At 46.1% G+C, this 13,963-nt stretch overlaps 4 protein-coding genes across 4 annotated transcripts; 3 read left to right on the forward strand and 1 right to left on the reverse strand.

Moving 5' to 3' along the window:
* Positions 1–2,463: 2,463 nt before the first annotated feature.
* Positions 2,464–3,020, forward strand: CLUP02_14232 (uncharacterized protein; the record flags this gene model as incomplete). Its single annotated transcript, XM_049293163.1, has 2 exons — positions 2,464–2,772; positions 2,856–3,020. The coding sequence occupies 2 exons, from the start codon at positions 2,464–2,466 to the stop codon at positions 3,018–3,020; spliced, it is 474 nt and encodes a 157-aa protein (XP_049150309.1).
* Positions 3,021–3,351: 331 nt separating this feature from the next.
* Positions 3,352–3,975, reverse strand: CLUP02_14233 (uncharacterized protein; the record flags this gene model as incomplete). Its single annotated transcript, XM_049293164.1, has 4 exons — positions 3,352–3,491; positions 3,548–3,605; positions 3,750–3,819; positions 3,878–3,975. 4 exons carry the CDS (start codon positions 3,973–3,975, stop codon positions 3,352–3,354), a joined length of 366 nt encoding a protein of 121 aa, XP_049150310.1.
* Positions 3,976–4,143: 168 nt separating this feature from the next.
* CLUP02_14234 (aconitate hydratase 1) lies at positions 4,144–9,933 on the forward strand (the record flags this gene model as incomplete). Its single annotated transcript, XM_049293165.1, has 6 exons — positions 4,144–4,216; positions 4,429–4,468; positions 4,617–5,181; positions 5,264–5,603; positions 5,997–6,862; positions 7,630–9,933. Coding segments are annotated over 6 exons (4,188 nt in total), but the record flags the coding sequence as incomplete, so codon positions are not given.
* A 1,068-nt stretch (positions 9,934–11,001) lies between these two features.
* On the forward strand, positions 11,002–12,764 carry CLUP02_14235 (uncharacterized protein; the record flags this gene model as incomplete). Its single annotated transcript, XM_049293166.1, has 4 exons — positions 11,002–11,202; positions 11,347–11,477; positions 11,537–12,089; positions 12,750–12,764. 4 exons carry the CDS (start codon positions 11,002–11,004, stop codon positions 12,762–12,764), a joined length of 900 nt encoding a protein of 299 aa, XP_049150312.1.
* Positions 12,765–13,963: the final 1,199 nt, after the last annotated feature.

Consider the following 13,963-nt stretch of genomic DNA (forward strand, 5'->3'; position numbering starts at 1 on the left):
AAAACCCTACCCACGATTTTCAAACTACTATAATAATTATAAAAATCGTCTAAATGCAATTCTTTTTTATATACTTATTTATCGATATATAATAGTCTTATATATTAAAAATAAAGTTATTCGGGCTCTCAAGGCTATTAAAAAAGGTCTCTTAGTTAATCGGGCCTTAATTAAGTTCGGAGTTCTAAAGTTAACTCTTTATAACCGTAAGAAAGGCTACTAAACGAGGGTAATAGTATTCGTAAAGCTCTAGAGGCTTCCTCTATAATAAGAAGATTAGCTAGCTTAGTAAGTTCGTATTTAGTATAATCTAGGTATTATATTAACTTACGAATAGTTTATAAAATTCGCTAAGCAAGTTCTAAGATCTTAAGGGGATATAAATCCTCTTAAAAAGAGATAGATAGACGCTTTTTTAAAGAAGAACTTATTAATTAAGGTCTAGAGAAGTCGTATTATTAATTCGAGGCGTCTAAATAGGGCTATTATTAATATAATTAAGTTATAGTTTAGATTACTTAATATACTAGAGATTAGCGATATTAAATAGGCTAATAAATATAATATAGATAAGACTAGTATCCTAGAGAGTAAGGGATTTAATAGCTTAGTTTTAAGTAAGGTAGAGACTATAGTAGTGCGAAAAAAAGAGCTTAGTTCGCGTGCTTAAGTATTTATAATTAAGTATATCTTTACTAATAGTCGAGCTATTAAACTACTAGTTATATATAAAGGAAAGTCGGTATAATAGTAGTAGTTTCTACTTAAACTTAACCCTTATACTAATTAGGAGTTTATAATAATAAATAATAGCTAGATGACTAATAAGACTGCCCTTAAGTAGTTAAAAATAATATTCTTACTATAGACTAAGACCCCCCCCCCTTAGGGGGCTTAGTATACTTAATAAGCCTCGATTATTAGTTCTAAATAGCTATAGGAGTTATATAATAATAGAATTTATATAGGAATGCTATAGAAATAACGTCTACTTACTATTCTTATTATTATATACTTCTTATATCCTCTAGCCGTTAGATATAGCTATTTTTAAACTTATTAAGTCTAAGTATAAGAAGGAGCTTAGTAAGGAGGATATAATAAACAATTCTACTATTATTAGAAAGCGGTACTTCTTAAGCTACTATTAGAAAGCTCGTTTAGCTAGTCTAACGTTATTAAATATATAAAGTAAGTAGAAAGTAATTGGACTATATCCCCCTAATATAGCCAGACTACTTACTAATTTAATAGTCCTACCTAACCTAGTTATACTAACTAAAAAGACCGCAGATACTAGGTAAGTAACTAGTAATATTAGAAAAGCTATTAACTAGGTATTAGCGGCGTCTATTATTAACTAGTTAATACCTAAGAAGGCTAGTAAGCTCTGCGATTAGTTAAAGTTATTTATAGAGCTTAGTCTAGACTATAATACTTAACGACTACTATTTAGAAAAGTAAAAAAAGTATTTAGTAAATAAGCCTACTATTTAGTAATATCTTAGTACTATATTCGAGTTCTAAAAGCTAAAATTAACCGATTAAGGCCGTAGAAAAAGAAGAGTATATTAATAAACCTAAATACTAAGTTCGTAAATATTTAGGATATATAGAGAGCTTAGGAGGACTCTAGCGACTATTTAGTTAGTCCTAGTTAACTCGTAGGGGTCGAATTACTTAAGGAGAATAATAACTATATTATTATAGTAGTAGAAGATAGTTAATTAATTAAGTATAGTTGGTGGCGATGTTTTGATACTATGTTTTGATAGGGTGGCCAAAAGGGGGGGGTGGCCAAAAGGGGGTGGGTCGACTTAGGTGAACAATCGAGGAAGTTCCTCCAAAGGAGCTATCCGTGTGAGAAGTGTCCGGCTGGCGGATTGCTCCGTCAATATCCGTACGGGAAACGAGTACCCCGTACGGGTGCCAGGTGGTAACAAGACAAACCTGCTCCAAAGGAGACTGGTCAGAGCGTCTCCGTGGAATGCGTGGAAACCGTGGATTCCACGCGATGCGTGGAATGCTCCCCTTTTCCCCTCCCTGGCCTTGCCAGTCTGGCGCTACGGTCTGGGGTTTGGATTCTAAGCTTTGGACTTTGCGTGTCAATTCATCCGCTCTACGGATACTCCGTAACGTACGTTAGAATAGCCACAAGGGGTGGCCTGTAAAAAGCGAATTGGGGCTAATCCGAGCTGTACATAAACTCTACATCGAGCTTCAGCGGTCTAAGTACAAATAGCCTACCGTCCTACGGAAAACGAACGGTACGGAGTAGTAGGCCTGTGTCCCTAATTCAACCAATAACCCATATGCTAGCCAGCAAAAATGGATAGTGAAGGCTTGCTGGTTCATTCATCATCGCTACACGAAGATGACCAATGGTATTGCCTTGACCTACGCCTAGGCCTCTTCAAATTGACATAGAGCCGCATAATTACACCTCCGGCCCCTTTTCATTCAATGATTATTCCCGGCGCAGCCGCCACTGGCCCTGTGTTCCTGCTTAAAGACGTGATACATCAAGCTCACTTACATCCGGCGGAGCACTCATTCCCGTCACCGCGAGTCAGATTAAGTCACACTCCCGCGTGCCAAACAAAGCCAAGCGAGCGTCCGACCGAGTACAAAGGTAATCCCGTAATGAAGAATGCAGCTTTTGAGTTCATTCCATTCCCCACTGGGAATTTTCGTCCCAGCCATCCTTGGAATAAAATCAAGCCGCTCCGCGATGCTGTAGCCTACTATACGCCCATCGCCAGTGCGTTCTGCGTCTAAGATGTATCGACTTCGAGGCGGGAGGCGATTCATCAAGTGTGATTCCGCGAGAATAAAATTTGCCGAGGGGTTCCTAGGTGAAGGATTTCATCAAGGTTGACGGGAAGATCGTAAAGCTCACTTGGGCAGCATGGCAGCGAACTGACAAGTCCCAGCGGGAAGCTAGAACATCAAAATCACAGAAGTCTACCTATAACACCAGGGCCGGTAGTGCGATGACGGTGGATCAATCGTGCGACTAGGCGATCGGGAGGTGTTGTGCACGGAGGGCCTACGGCCAGCGTGCTCCCCGATGCCCCGAAGCACATTTTTTTACACGCTGATTTGCTCCACCATCTGCCGTGCCCTATCGAACGTTATCCGGCAGAATAAGGTAGTTCAAACTGTAAACAAAGTATAGACTATCTTGGGATGAGGTGGTAGAGTCTATTCAAGCATGAACAATCGTTGGTAAATCCAGCCTCCAGGCCGTATCGGGTCCACGGACCATGAACTAATAGATCTCCGACTCCCAGGGAATCCACCCGTCATTTGGAGCATGCAGTAGTGAGACCCTAGCGGTGAAACCTTCTGTTAACGGAAGAACAATTCTTCGTAAAGCTTCAACGAGAATACCGCCGGCGGGTTGACAAGGTTCGTCTTGTCAGGCAGAACATATTGCGAATGCTCTTGGCGAAGGAGCGACAGCGTCCAGACTCCAGCGTCCGCCAGCCCTGATTAGATTCAACAAAGTGTCCGATGCAAAAGTATGGAGTACAGGTACGCTTACCGATCCAGGTTTGCCAATTGGGCACTAAGCCAGCTTCTCCACATACTACCGAGGTCTTCTAAGGAAACATAGGCGTTGTACCGTTCGCTTCGGACTTTCCCGAGTGTCCAAAGTGCAGTACCTATAGGTATCCGTTGCAAAGGGTAGCTATCGTTGCTTCCGGGTATGCTCCTCTGTATAAGGTCTTGATGAAGGCTCGAACAGTAGCTGGAACTCCTTGTAGCTCTTGTAAAAGCCCTTGTATGATTCTGTGTGATTCTCCCCCGGTATGCCTGATGTATGTTTCCCGCGAATTATGTCTGTCTATCCCGAAAAAGCAGCCCAAGCCACATCCCGCCAGGGGTTGGGTGAAAGACGGAAAGTGACGTGACAAGCCCCCTGAGAAACACCCCTCCCGGGATCCAGTAAATGTACTTGGTACCTAACATGAGTGCTAGCTTGTTTAGTAGCTACGTGCCTTGCCATTGTCGGGAGCTGCCCCGGGCTATGCCTTTTTTCCATTCATTTCCTCGCCAATTCATTCCAAGTCGCTTACCTTCACACCGTGGGACATAACCTTCAAAGAACGAGAGAAGATCGACAACTTCATATTCAGACATGGCTACACGGGCAAATCCGCCCAAGAAGGTCCGGCTCGCCTGTCGTCGTTGTCGCACAAGGCGAATAAAGGTGAGACTCTCTCATAATCCCCGACCCGCGTTGCGGCTCCAGTCAGATCAAATCCCGCGCTGGGGTTTGGTCTTACTAGCCTGGACAATGACTGGGACCATCGCCGCGTTACTCCGGCTCAAACTGTTCGGGTTGCTCATTCTCAACTTTTCAGTGCGACGGAGAAGTCCCTGCCTGCACGAATTGCGCAAAAGCCGGCGAAACTTGCCTAGATGTTGATAGTCAGAACTCGCGTTTGTTGGTTCCTCGCAAGTAAGTGTGAATGCCATAATTGCCATGGCCCCTACTGCGCCCTCATTGGATCCATTCTGAGCGCTTCATACTGGAGTCCCATCTGCCCTGCAAGGTACTCAAAGACGGCTAGAGGAGTCCATGACTGATGATCCTTATCCACGTATAGCTTTGCGAGCGCGGCACGTGCTAGAATTCAATGGCTAGAGGAAATAATCAAACAGCGGCTACCTGACGTCGACATAGCAGGCGGTCCGCAAATAGACGCGTTTCCGGACCCGAAAGGATCGGGGGTCGTCGGAGGTGGAGACTACGATGAGGACAATATCTCGACATCGTCTCCCCGGTCCGGCCGCGGATGTAGTCAACCGGTGCCGGTGGGAGGGACTATAGTTCTGGGGTCGCAACGATCAGGCAGTCTCAAGCGTACCGCGGAGGCCGCGGGATCCAACGACCACGACGAAGAGTTCCCGGATCGTGCACACTCGGTCGCCAGGAATTTAGGGATGCTATCGCTCAACTCGGATTCAGATCAAAAGCACTATCTGGGATCGAGTTCCGGTGTTCTTTTCACAAATCTCATTGGGGCGTCTCCCTCAAGTGCGGGCTCAACACCGGTTGCTTTGATTGATGACGTCCAAGCCCAGGGACCAGCATCTGAATGGCACGACAGCACCATCCCAAGCAACGTCTCGCAAGAATATAATCGTGCCTTGCACGTGTGTCTACGGCAGGTTCGTATGCATCTCTTCTCTATGCAAAGGGGCTGCAGACTTCATTTTTGTTACGATAAAGCTGACGCTCGTCTACGCGCAGGAACTTCCAAGAAAAGAAGATGCCATCAAACTCGTACACACCTACATTCGTTGGATACATCCCGACTACCCAGTTTTAGAAGCGACATCTCTACTGAGTGCCATTGAGGCTCTTTATGCGACTTTTGAATGCTCGCTGGAAGAAGATCCCTTGCCAAATGGCTGGCCAAGTTCCGTTCAAGCGTTTAGGTGGAATGGATGGCAGGTCACCCCGAGCGATCAAGGTATGCAAGCGGTGCCTATGCCCGTTGTTGCTTTTACCCTCTTCATGGTGTTCAATATCGCAGCTATCATGAAGATCAGGTCGCGGATCTACGAGTTTCCTCCCGAAAGGTTCTACCGTGCCGCTCTACATTTCTCGAAGGATTGTTTCTCGCAGATATCTCTGTCGTCGATTCAAGCTTTGGTAACTCTGATTATACACAGCATGTTAACCCCTGCAGAGGTCAATCTTTTCACGCTCATCCATATTGCATTGGCGCATTGCGTGGAACTAGGGATTCATAGGGAACCACCTGCAGCCATCCAGCCAAGTAGTGAATTTGAGAATCAGCAAATTAAGAGGTTGACTTTCTTCACCATATACTCTTTGGACAGGCAAGTTTCGAGTAGTGCTTTATTTATATGATTTACTAACAATGATAGATCCATATCATCTATTCAAGGCCGACCCCTTGGCTTCCGCGACGAAACATTCGATATTATGATGCCTGAACCCCAATTATCACGCACAGGCAATACGAACAGCCTCAACACGATTCCATCCTCCTTCTCGGAGGCTGTCCTGAGATATGCACGCCACCAGTTCGAACTTGATAGACTGATTTCCGACGTCAAACAACAACTTTACCATCTGCCCGGCGACTCCCCCTGGTTTCCAATGCCTCGAAACCCGACCGACCAACAAGGAAGAATCAAACAAGAGCTCGTGAATTGGTGGCGAGAGGTGTCTGAAGAATCTTTTGATTTCCCCGGTGTTGACAACCGACAGCGTCGCATCTGGAAGCTGAAGCTGAAGATCAAGTATCACACCACGATGGTGATGCTGTACCAGCCTTCACAGGTCATTCGAAACCCCCCTGCCGAGTCTCTCCAGATCTGCTTCAACAATGCTTCGTCCATTCTGCAGGACTACCAAATGTTGCACGATATTCAAGGTCTTCATCATGGATGGCGAACGGTCCAAAACATTTTCGCGGCCGGGGCGACGCTGATCTATTCTTTCTGGACGTGCCCCATCGTCCGTCAAAGCGCGTCCACAGCCGACCTTTCCAAAAGTCTGCGCGCTTGTTCAGGTCTCTTGGCAGTTGGTGGGGAATGGTGGCCGTCTGTCAAAAGGGGACAGAGAAGTTTCGGGGCTATTGTCGACCTCACAGTCCGCAAACTTTACACCGGCAATATGCCATCAAAGAATCCCAGACTCTTCATGCCTCTCAGCGCGGAAGACGGAGAGACTGCGATTGAGAACTCAGAAGGAGCACCTGTCTATGACGCATCTGGGCAGCAGTCCGACCTTTCCCACATAGCGCTCAACGGCGCAGACGCACCCTGGCACCAGATGGCGGGAGCCTCGATGGAGCTACCGAATGCCCACGACCCGGTACATTGGCAGGGAGTCTATCCCGCCCCTACATTCCATTCAACAACGAACGACTATGTTCCGGAAATTGAGTCTTTTCTTGCCGATTTCGACAAGTCTGAGTTCAGCTGGAGCTTTCCTTTGACTAGCATTAGCGATCCCTACGACATAGCGAACTTCCCGAACCCGGGATATCGATGACGCGGGTAGGCACTCGTCAGCGCCGTCTTGGGATTTCCCGGGACTTGGAAGGATCTAGCTGCTTGAATGCGCTATCAATTGGGCCACGAGAGTGATCCATACGGATGGCTCCGGGGGTTGGGCTCGCATTGGGTGTTAGACGGAGTAACCCGTTTTTGGATCTTGCTCAGCTCCCGGACTACTCCGCGTATGCCCCAATTTCGGAGCTCTAAACGGAGCTACCCAGGCCTTTCGACTGTCCGGACTTGAAGCAGGAGCTGCTACGAATTGTTCATGGCATCGCAATGTCCAGCACGGTTTGGTATCGCAGTACGAGTGGAAGGAGAATGAAAAAGATGCCGTGCCCTTGGAAGGTCTCTGGACTAGCACTGAGGCATAGAAACCGCAGTCATGTCGTTAGCGCTGTTGAAGGCAACTAGGTCAAAAGGGAGCTTCTCATTCAAACAATCCTCTTACGCCGCATGGAGAAGACATTTTGCAACTCCAGCTGCATCTGTACAAGTTCCGTTAAGTCCTTTGGAGCCGGTAAGTCTTTTGCATAATTCCTGTCAAAACCAAAGCACTAACTAAGTCTGACCGTGACCTAGTACAACCCATTGGATTATGGAACGCGGCTACAAGCCCTTCATGACCTGCAAAAGTCCAACGAACGACCCCTGACTCTCTCCGAAAAGATCCTATACAGCCACCTAGTCCCCGGCAACGATGGGTGGTCGCTCGACGAAATACATCGAGGCAAGACAATATTGCGCCTGCGACCCGATCGAGTAGCATGTCACGATGCCACAGCAACAATGGCCTTGCTTCAGTTCATTAGCGCTGGTCTTCCACGCGTCAAAGTTCCGACATCCGTACACAGTGACCACCTGATCGTTGCCGAGAAAGGTGACAAGGAGGATCTCGCCCGTGCCGCTAGCGATCACGAAGAGGTTTACGCCTTTCTCGGCAGTGCGGCGAAGAAATACGGAATCGGGTACTGGAAGCCAGGAGCGGGAATCATACACACAACCATCTTCGAGAACTACGCATTTCCAGGCGGCCTGATGATTGGCACGGACTCGCACACACCGAATGCCGGAGGAATGGGCATGCTAGGCATCGGTGTCGGTGGAGCTGATGCTGTTGATGCAATGTCTGGTATGCCGTGGGAGCTCGTCTGTCCAAAGGTCTGCGGCGTGCGCCTGACCGGCAAACTCCAGGGATGGAGCTCGTCAAAGGACATAATCTGCAAGCTTGCGGGTATCCTCACTGTTTCTGGAGGTAAAGGCAAGGTCATTGAGTTCTTTGGTCCAGGCACCGAAACGCTGGGAGCTACGGCAACGGCAACCGTCTGCAACATGTCTGCCGAAATTGGGTCAACGTCTTGCGTGTTTCCTTACTCTGAAGCCATGTCACGATACCTATCAGCCACGAATCGGAAGAATATCGCCAACTATGCCGATATTTTCAAACAGCCACTTCTTGTTGGAGACGAGGGCTGCGACCGCTATTACGACGAAATAATCGAGCTAGACCTGTCTTCCCTTGAGCCTCACATTAATGGCCCCTTCACCCCAGATCTAGCACACCCACTATCTCAATTCAAACGACACGTCAGCGAGAGCTCATGGCCGTCAGACATCTCTTGCAGTCTAGTCGGGAGTTGCACCAATAGCTCGTATGAAGATCTAGAAAAGGTTCGCCATCTCGTCGTTCAAGCCAAGGAAGCTGGGCTAGAGAAGACAAAGACTCGGTTCCTGGTCAGCCCAGGAAGTGAGCAAATCCGTGCTACGGCAGAGGAGGAAGGGATTCTCGATACGCTCAGACAAGCTGGAGCAGTTGTTTTGAGTAATTCCTGTGGCCCATGTGTCGGACAATGGGATCGGGAAGACGTCGATGTGAAGAACGCCGAGAGGAACTCGGTCATTTCCAGCTTCAACCGCAACTTCACAGGTCGCCATGACAGCAATCCGGCCACTCATTCTTTTGTCACATCAACTGAGCTTGCCGCAGCATTTGCCTTCGCTGGCAATCTCACGTTCAACCCCATGACTGATGACATCCCCATACCCGGTCCTCATGGTGCTCCCAAGAAGTTCCGTTTCACGCCCCCTCAAGCTGCCGAGCTCCCGATGGCCTTCTCTCCAGGCGCCGACCGTTTTCAACCTCCTGTACTATCGGACACAACAGACTTGAAAGTCAACATCCTCCCTTCCAGCGATAGACTCCAACTCCTTACACCATTTGACGGATGGCAAGTCGGCAAAGCGCGTGACATGAAAATCCTGATCAAGGTGCGTGGAAAATGTACGACAGATCATATCTCGCCCGCTGGTCCTTGGTATAAGTACCGGGGCCATCTGGAGAATATCAGCAACAACATGCTCCTCGGAGCCACCAACGACTTCTTAGGCGACGCCAGCTCATTGAACATGGTTGGCAAAGCCATGGATCCGGTCGATGGCCAAATCAAACCCGTGCCTCAAGCTGCGAGAAGCATGAAGAGCGCTGGCATCAGGTGGTGCATCATCGGAGATGATAATTACGGCGAAGGAAGCTCGCGAGAACATGCTGCACTGGAGCCGCGATATCTGGGTGGTGTTGCCGTCATTGCCAAGAGCTTTGCCAGAATTCACGAGACGAACTTGAAGAAGCAGGGCATGTTACCGCTTACGTTCAGTGATCCCGCAGACTACGTCAAAATACAGAAAGGGGACCAAATCACGCTTGCAGACGTCGAAGATGCTGATTTGCGGCCCGATAAGCAGGTAACCATGGAGGTCGTCACCCTACAAGGTTCCAGGTGGACGACCAAGTTGAATCACAGTTTCGAAATCAATCAGATTGAATGGTTGCGGGCGGGGAGTGCGCTTAACCACATCAAGCGCGTTGCACTTCGTGGCGAAGCATGATGATACCTCGTCGGCGTTAGGCCCCGAGACCCTAGAGGGATCATATGATAAAATCTCAAATTCTGTTCTGCATAACGTTCTTCTTGATATCATAAAAACACAGTAACCTTTACATAGGCTCGGACGTGTGCTGTTGTCATCATTATGATAACTCTTGCTCCTTACGGATGTCGTAGCCATGATAAGGTACTATTGAACGAGTGATTGTTGTGCGGAGTGTGTAAGTGGAGCAAATTATGAGGCGATGATGTCCCGCCTCAACATACCCTCAGCGTTATGGAACCCGTTATATGCGGCGAGATGTTGAAATGGAACGGGATGGATGTTCACGATTCATGTTGTCAAGCCAAACTCGCGAGACCGGTGGTCTATGGGGGACTTTTTCGCAACTTCATGATGGCGAATATCAATTTGCATTCTTAAGGAGTAGTCCGGGCAATGAGATTGGACTTCTCCATGTGACGGACAGTTCCGCTAGGACACGGACTACTCCACTAGGCAAGGGAGTGAAGGGTTGAAATAGTTCCGAGATGACCTTTACAAGCCTTAGCAGTGGCTGGAATAACCCGAGACAGGTACGGAGAAGCCCACTATCGAACGACTTGACTTCTCTATCTACACTGACATGGCAGACACCTGAATCTTTCGATTCCGTGGCCACCTATTGGCTGGATGCTTGTATGAAGTAGAAGGATAGGCTGGGCGTGTACTCCGTAATCCTCATAGCTTCAGGTAGACCTTTGTACGGATACTCTACTAGCGGGTAAGAACCTGGGGTTAGATTGGGGGTATGCGGGGTAATTCTGGGGTTTCCGTCTTGTCACTCGACAATCAGAACAGACTGACATCTGTGTCTCCCTTTGGTGTGTGTCTGAAAAGTAATGCTGATGTTCAGAAAGACATAACTTAAGACCCCTCGTCACCAAGCACCATGCCGCGTTATTTCAACTGGCATGCCTTCTCTTGTTCTTGCAGTAAGAGATATTGGAGAAATGTTTCATCTGCAAGAATTCTGATTGATCGTTTTAGCCTTCCCTTTCCTATTCACAAGCTTCAATACCAACAACAATGGCTGTTGATAAATCCAGGGGAAAGGGTGACACAATGCAAGCCAGCTCTGATCATATCGACGATTTACAATCCTTTCAAGAGCAAGATATTTCCCTTGATAAAGATGTCACTGATGTCAACTTCAGCATGGCAGAAGAGGAATTCATTGCTCACGAGAAGAGTTTGGTGAGGAAACTCGACTACACACTCGTCCCTATGGTCAGTCGTCTGAAAACAGCAGCTTGAGATCCAGTACAAAGGTTAACAGCTTCTAGGTCTGGCTCTTGTATCTTTTCAACTATCTTGATCGAAACAACATTGCGTAAGATTCTTATAACCTTCAACTCGTGCAATATTGGTCAGTCTCTAATAGTAACTGGTCACAGTCAAGCCCGATTGAGCTCATTTGAGAAGAATCTCAATCTGACTGGAAATCAATTCAACGTTGCCGTTTCCATCCTGAACATAGGCTACATGTTGATGCATCTTCCCAGGTAAGAGAGACGTGCTTGGAATTCTGCCCATCCACGCTGAAGTACTGACATTCATCAAGTAACATGCTCATAACTCGGACACGGCCCGGCATATACATCCCTGCTTGTACATCATTGTGGTCTATCGTCTCAGCTGCCACGGCTGGAGCTGGCAATTACACCCACCTTCTTGTTATACGACTCTTTCTTGGCATCGCGGAAGCCCCGTTCTTCCCCGGAGCCATGTATCTTCTATCATGCTGGTATCCACGCAAAGAGCTAGCATTGTGCACTGCCGTCTTATACTCTGGCGTCCTCCTTGCCACGGCATTCTCTGGACTTATTGCTGCTGGCGTGCTCTCGAGCCTCGAGGGCGCAAGGGGCATCGCTGGTTGGCAGTGGCTGTTCATCATCGAAGGAGCTGGAAGTTTCACCGCAGCGCTTCTAGGTTTCGCGCTGCTTCCTGACTTCCCCGGACAGAGGTCGGGTGTTGCCAAGTGGTTGCTCACAGATGCTGAGCAAAGAGTCGCGGTTGAGCGTATTCGAAGAGATCGGGTTTCTTTACCAGAGGCAGACTCGAGTGTCTGGAACGGGCTGAAACTTGCCATCAAAGACCCCCGTACTTGGGTATTCGTGAGTCACGCTGAAATTTGCAGAGAAAATATTACGCACAGAGATGCCGAACGGTACACTGACACAGCAGTAAAACAGGTGGTAATGCTGACCGCGAATCATTCAGCCTATGGCTTTAACAATTTCTTTCCCACGATCGTCAAGGGCTTTAAGCTTGGTAGCTGTCGGATTAGAAGTCCAATTCGACCGCGGCATACAGCCGACTGCGCAGGGGCCAATTAGGGGCCCTATTTACGATTATCGTAGCTAGCCCAACCTACGGTTAGAACCTCCTTTTTATACCTACGCAGATATTTATATAGTTTAATTAATCTCTTTATTAAATACGGTTCGAACTAACTACCCTATAATAGGGATATTAATACTAATTAGTAGTTAAATTCTACTATTATAGATTAGTAAGGTATCTCGTTATATAGAAGAGACGACCTCTTAATACTGTACGGGATAGGAGATTTATACTAATTAACCTTATAAAAGTAGACAAAAAAGGAGGCGATTCTTAAATACCGTACGGAATTAAGTAATCGTAGCCCTTTATTACTTACGAGAGGTTAACGTCTATTACGTTAAAATTACGCTAATTAATAGAACTACTTAGGTAATTAGTATTTTGCCATCGCTTTAAATAGCCTTTTTTACTAAATAACTTCTCTATAGCCGGCCCGCGATTAGAAATTAACTAACTAAATTAATAAAAAGAATTCCCTATACAACGACTACTTACTTAATCGACTAGCGTAACGAACGGGCTTAATAATATAATATAAAAGAGCACCGCGCGATTTAAAAAAAGGATCTTTAAGTATAGTAATCTTCTTAATAAGCGTAGTAGTTACTAATATAAGAGTTATAAAACTAAAAAATTTATAGTATATAGAAGGGTTTATTATTATAAGGATCTTACGGATCTAACCTCGAGGCCTGCGATCTAAACGGCCTCTTTATAGCCCCCTTAGCTACCCCCCGAGTATTCTATAAGAATATAGTTAAGGGGACGGTCTAATAAGGAAAGAGGGGATTTAGAGATTATAATAGCCTCGAGCTATAAGTATTATAAGTATCAGAGGTTAGCCTAGGGAAGGAGACGGCTAGCCTAAAAAGAAAAAGAAAGTTACTAATTTAAGAGAGGGTAAACGACTTCTTACTAAAGTCTAAAAAAAAAGAAGGGAATCCTCTAGAGGGCCGTCGAGAGGCCCCTTTTTATATTACTAACTCCTAGCGCGAGATTACTAATTTCGAGAAATTAACTAAGTAATAAAAAGAATTACTAGCGAACGATAATTACTAAATTAGCGTAATTAGCTTACGAAAAAAACTACCTAGGAAACTATAAAATAGGGTACCGAGAGGCTATAAGAAAAAGGATTTTTAAAATATCTAACCTTAGCTAGTACGAGCGTAAATTATAATAAGTATTTTTAATAACTACGCGACCTTATAAAAAGGAGGACTTAACCTCGCTAACTATACTTAACTACTTATATAGCTCCTCTACGAGCCGCTTAGCGTCTATTTTTAATTATTATTATAGAATACTGCCCTAGAGGAAGTAGGTCGAGGAAGGAAGTAATTTAGAGATTATAAAGAACACGAGGCTCACGAGGCTAGAAGTATCTAAAAATAGCGAAAATCGGTAACTAATAAAGATCCTAAGACTAATTACTTCGTCTTTTTATAGTAATATAAACGTCTACCGCTACTAATAAAAAAGGGACTACTAAAACTTACTTTTTTATACTAAATAAAAAGGGGGATCTTAGTAGGAACGATAGCTAGCGATCTAGAGGGCTAGTAGTAGTTACTAAAAATAGTAAAAACGAGAGTAATAGCGAGATAGTAAGAGGAAGCGGGAATCGCCCAGACCCTGACGA

Source organism: Colletotrichum lupini, chromosome 7 (assembly GCF_023278565.1).
Source record: "Colletotrichum lupini chromosome 7, complete sequence".
Taxonomy (NCBI): domain Eukaryota; kingdom Fungi; phylum Ascomycota; class Sordariomycetes; order Glomerellales; family Glomerellaceae; genus Colletotrichum; species Colletotrichum lupini.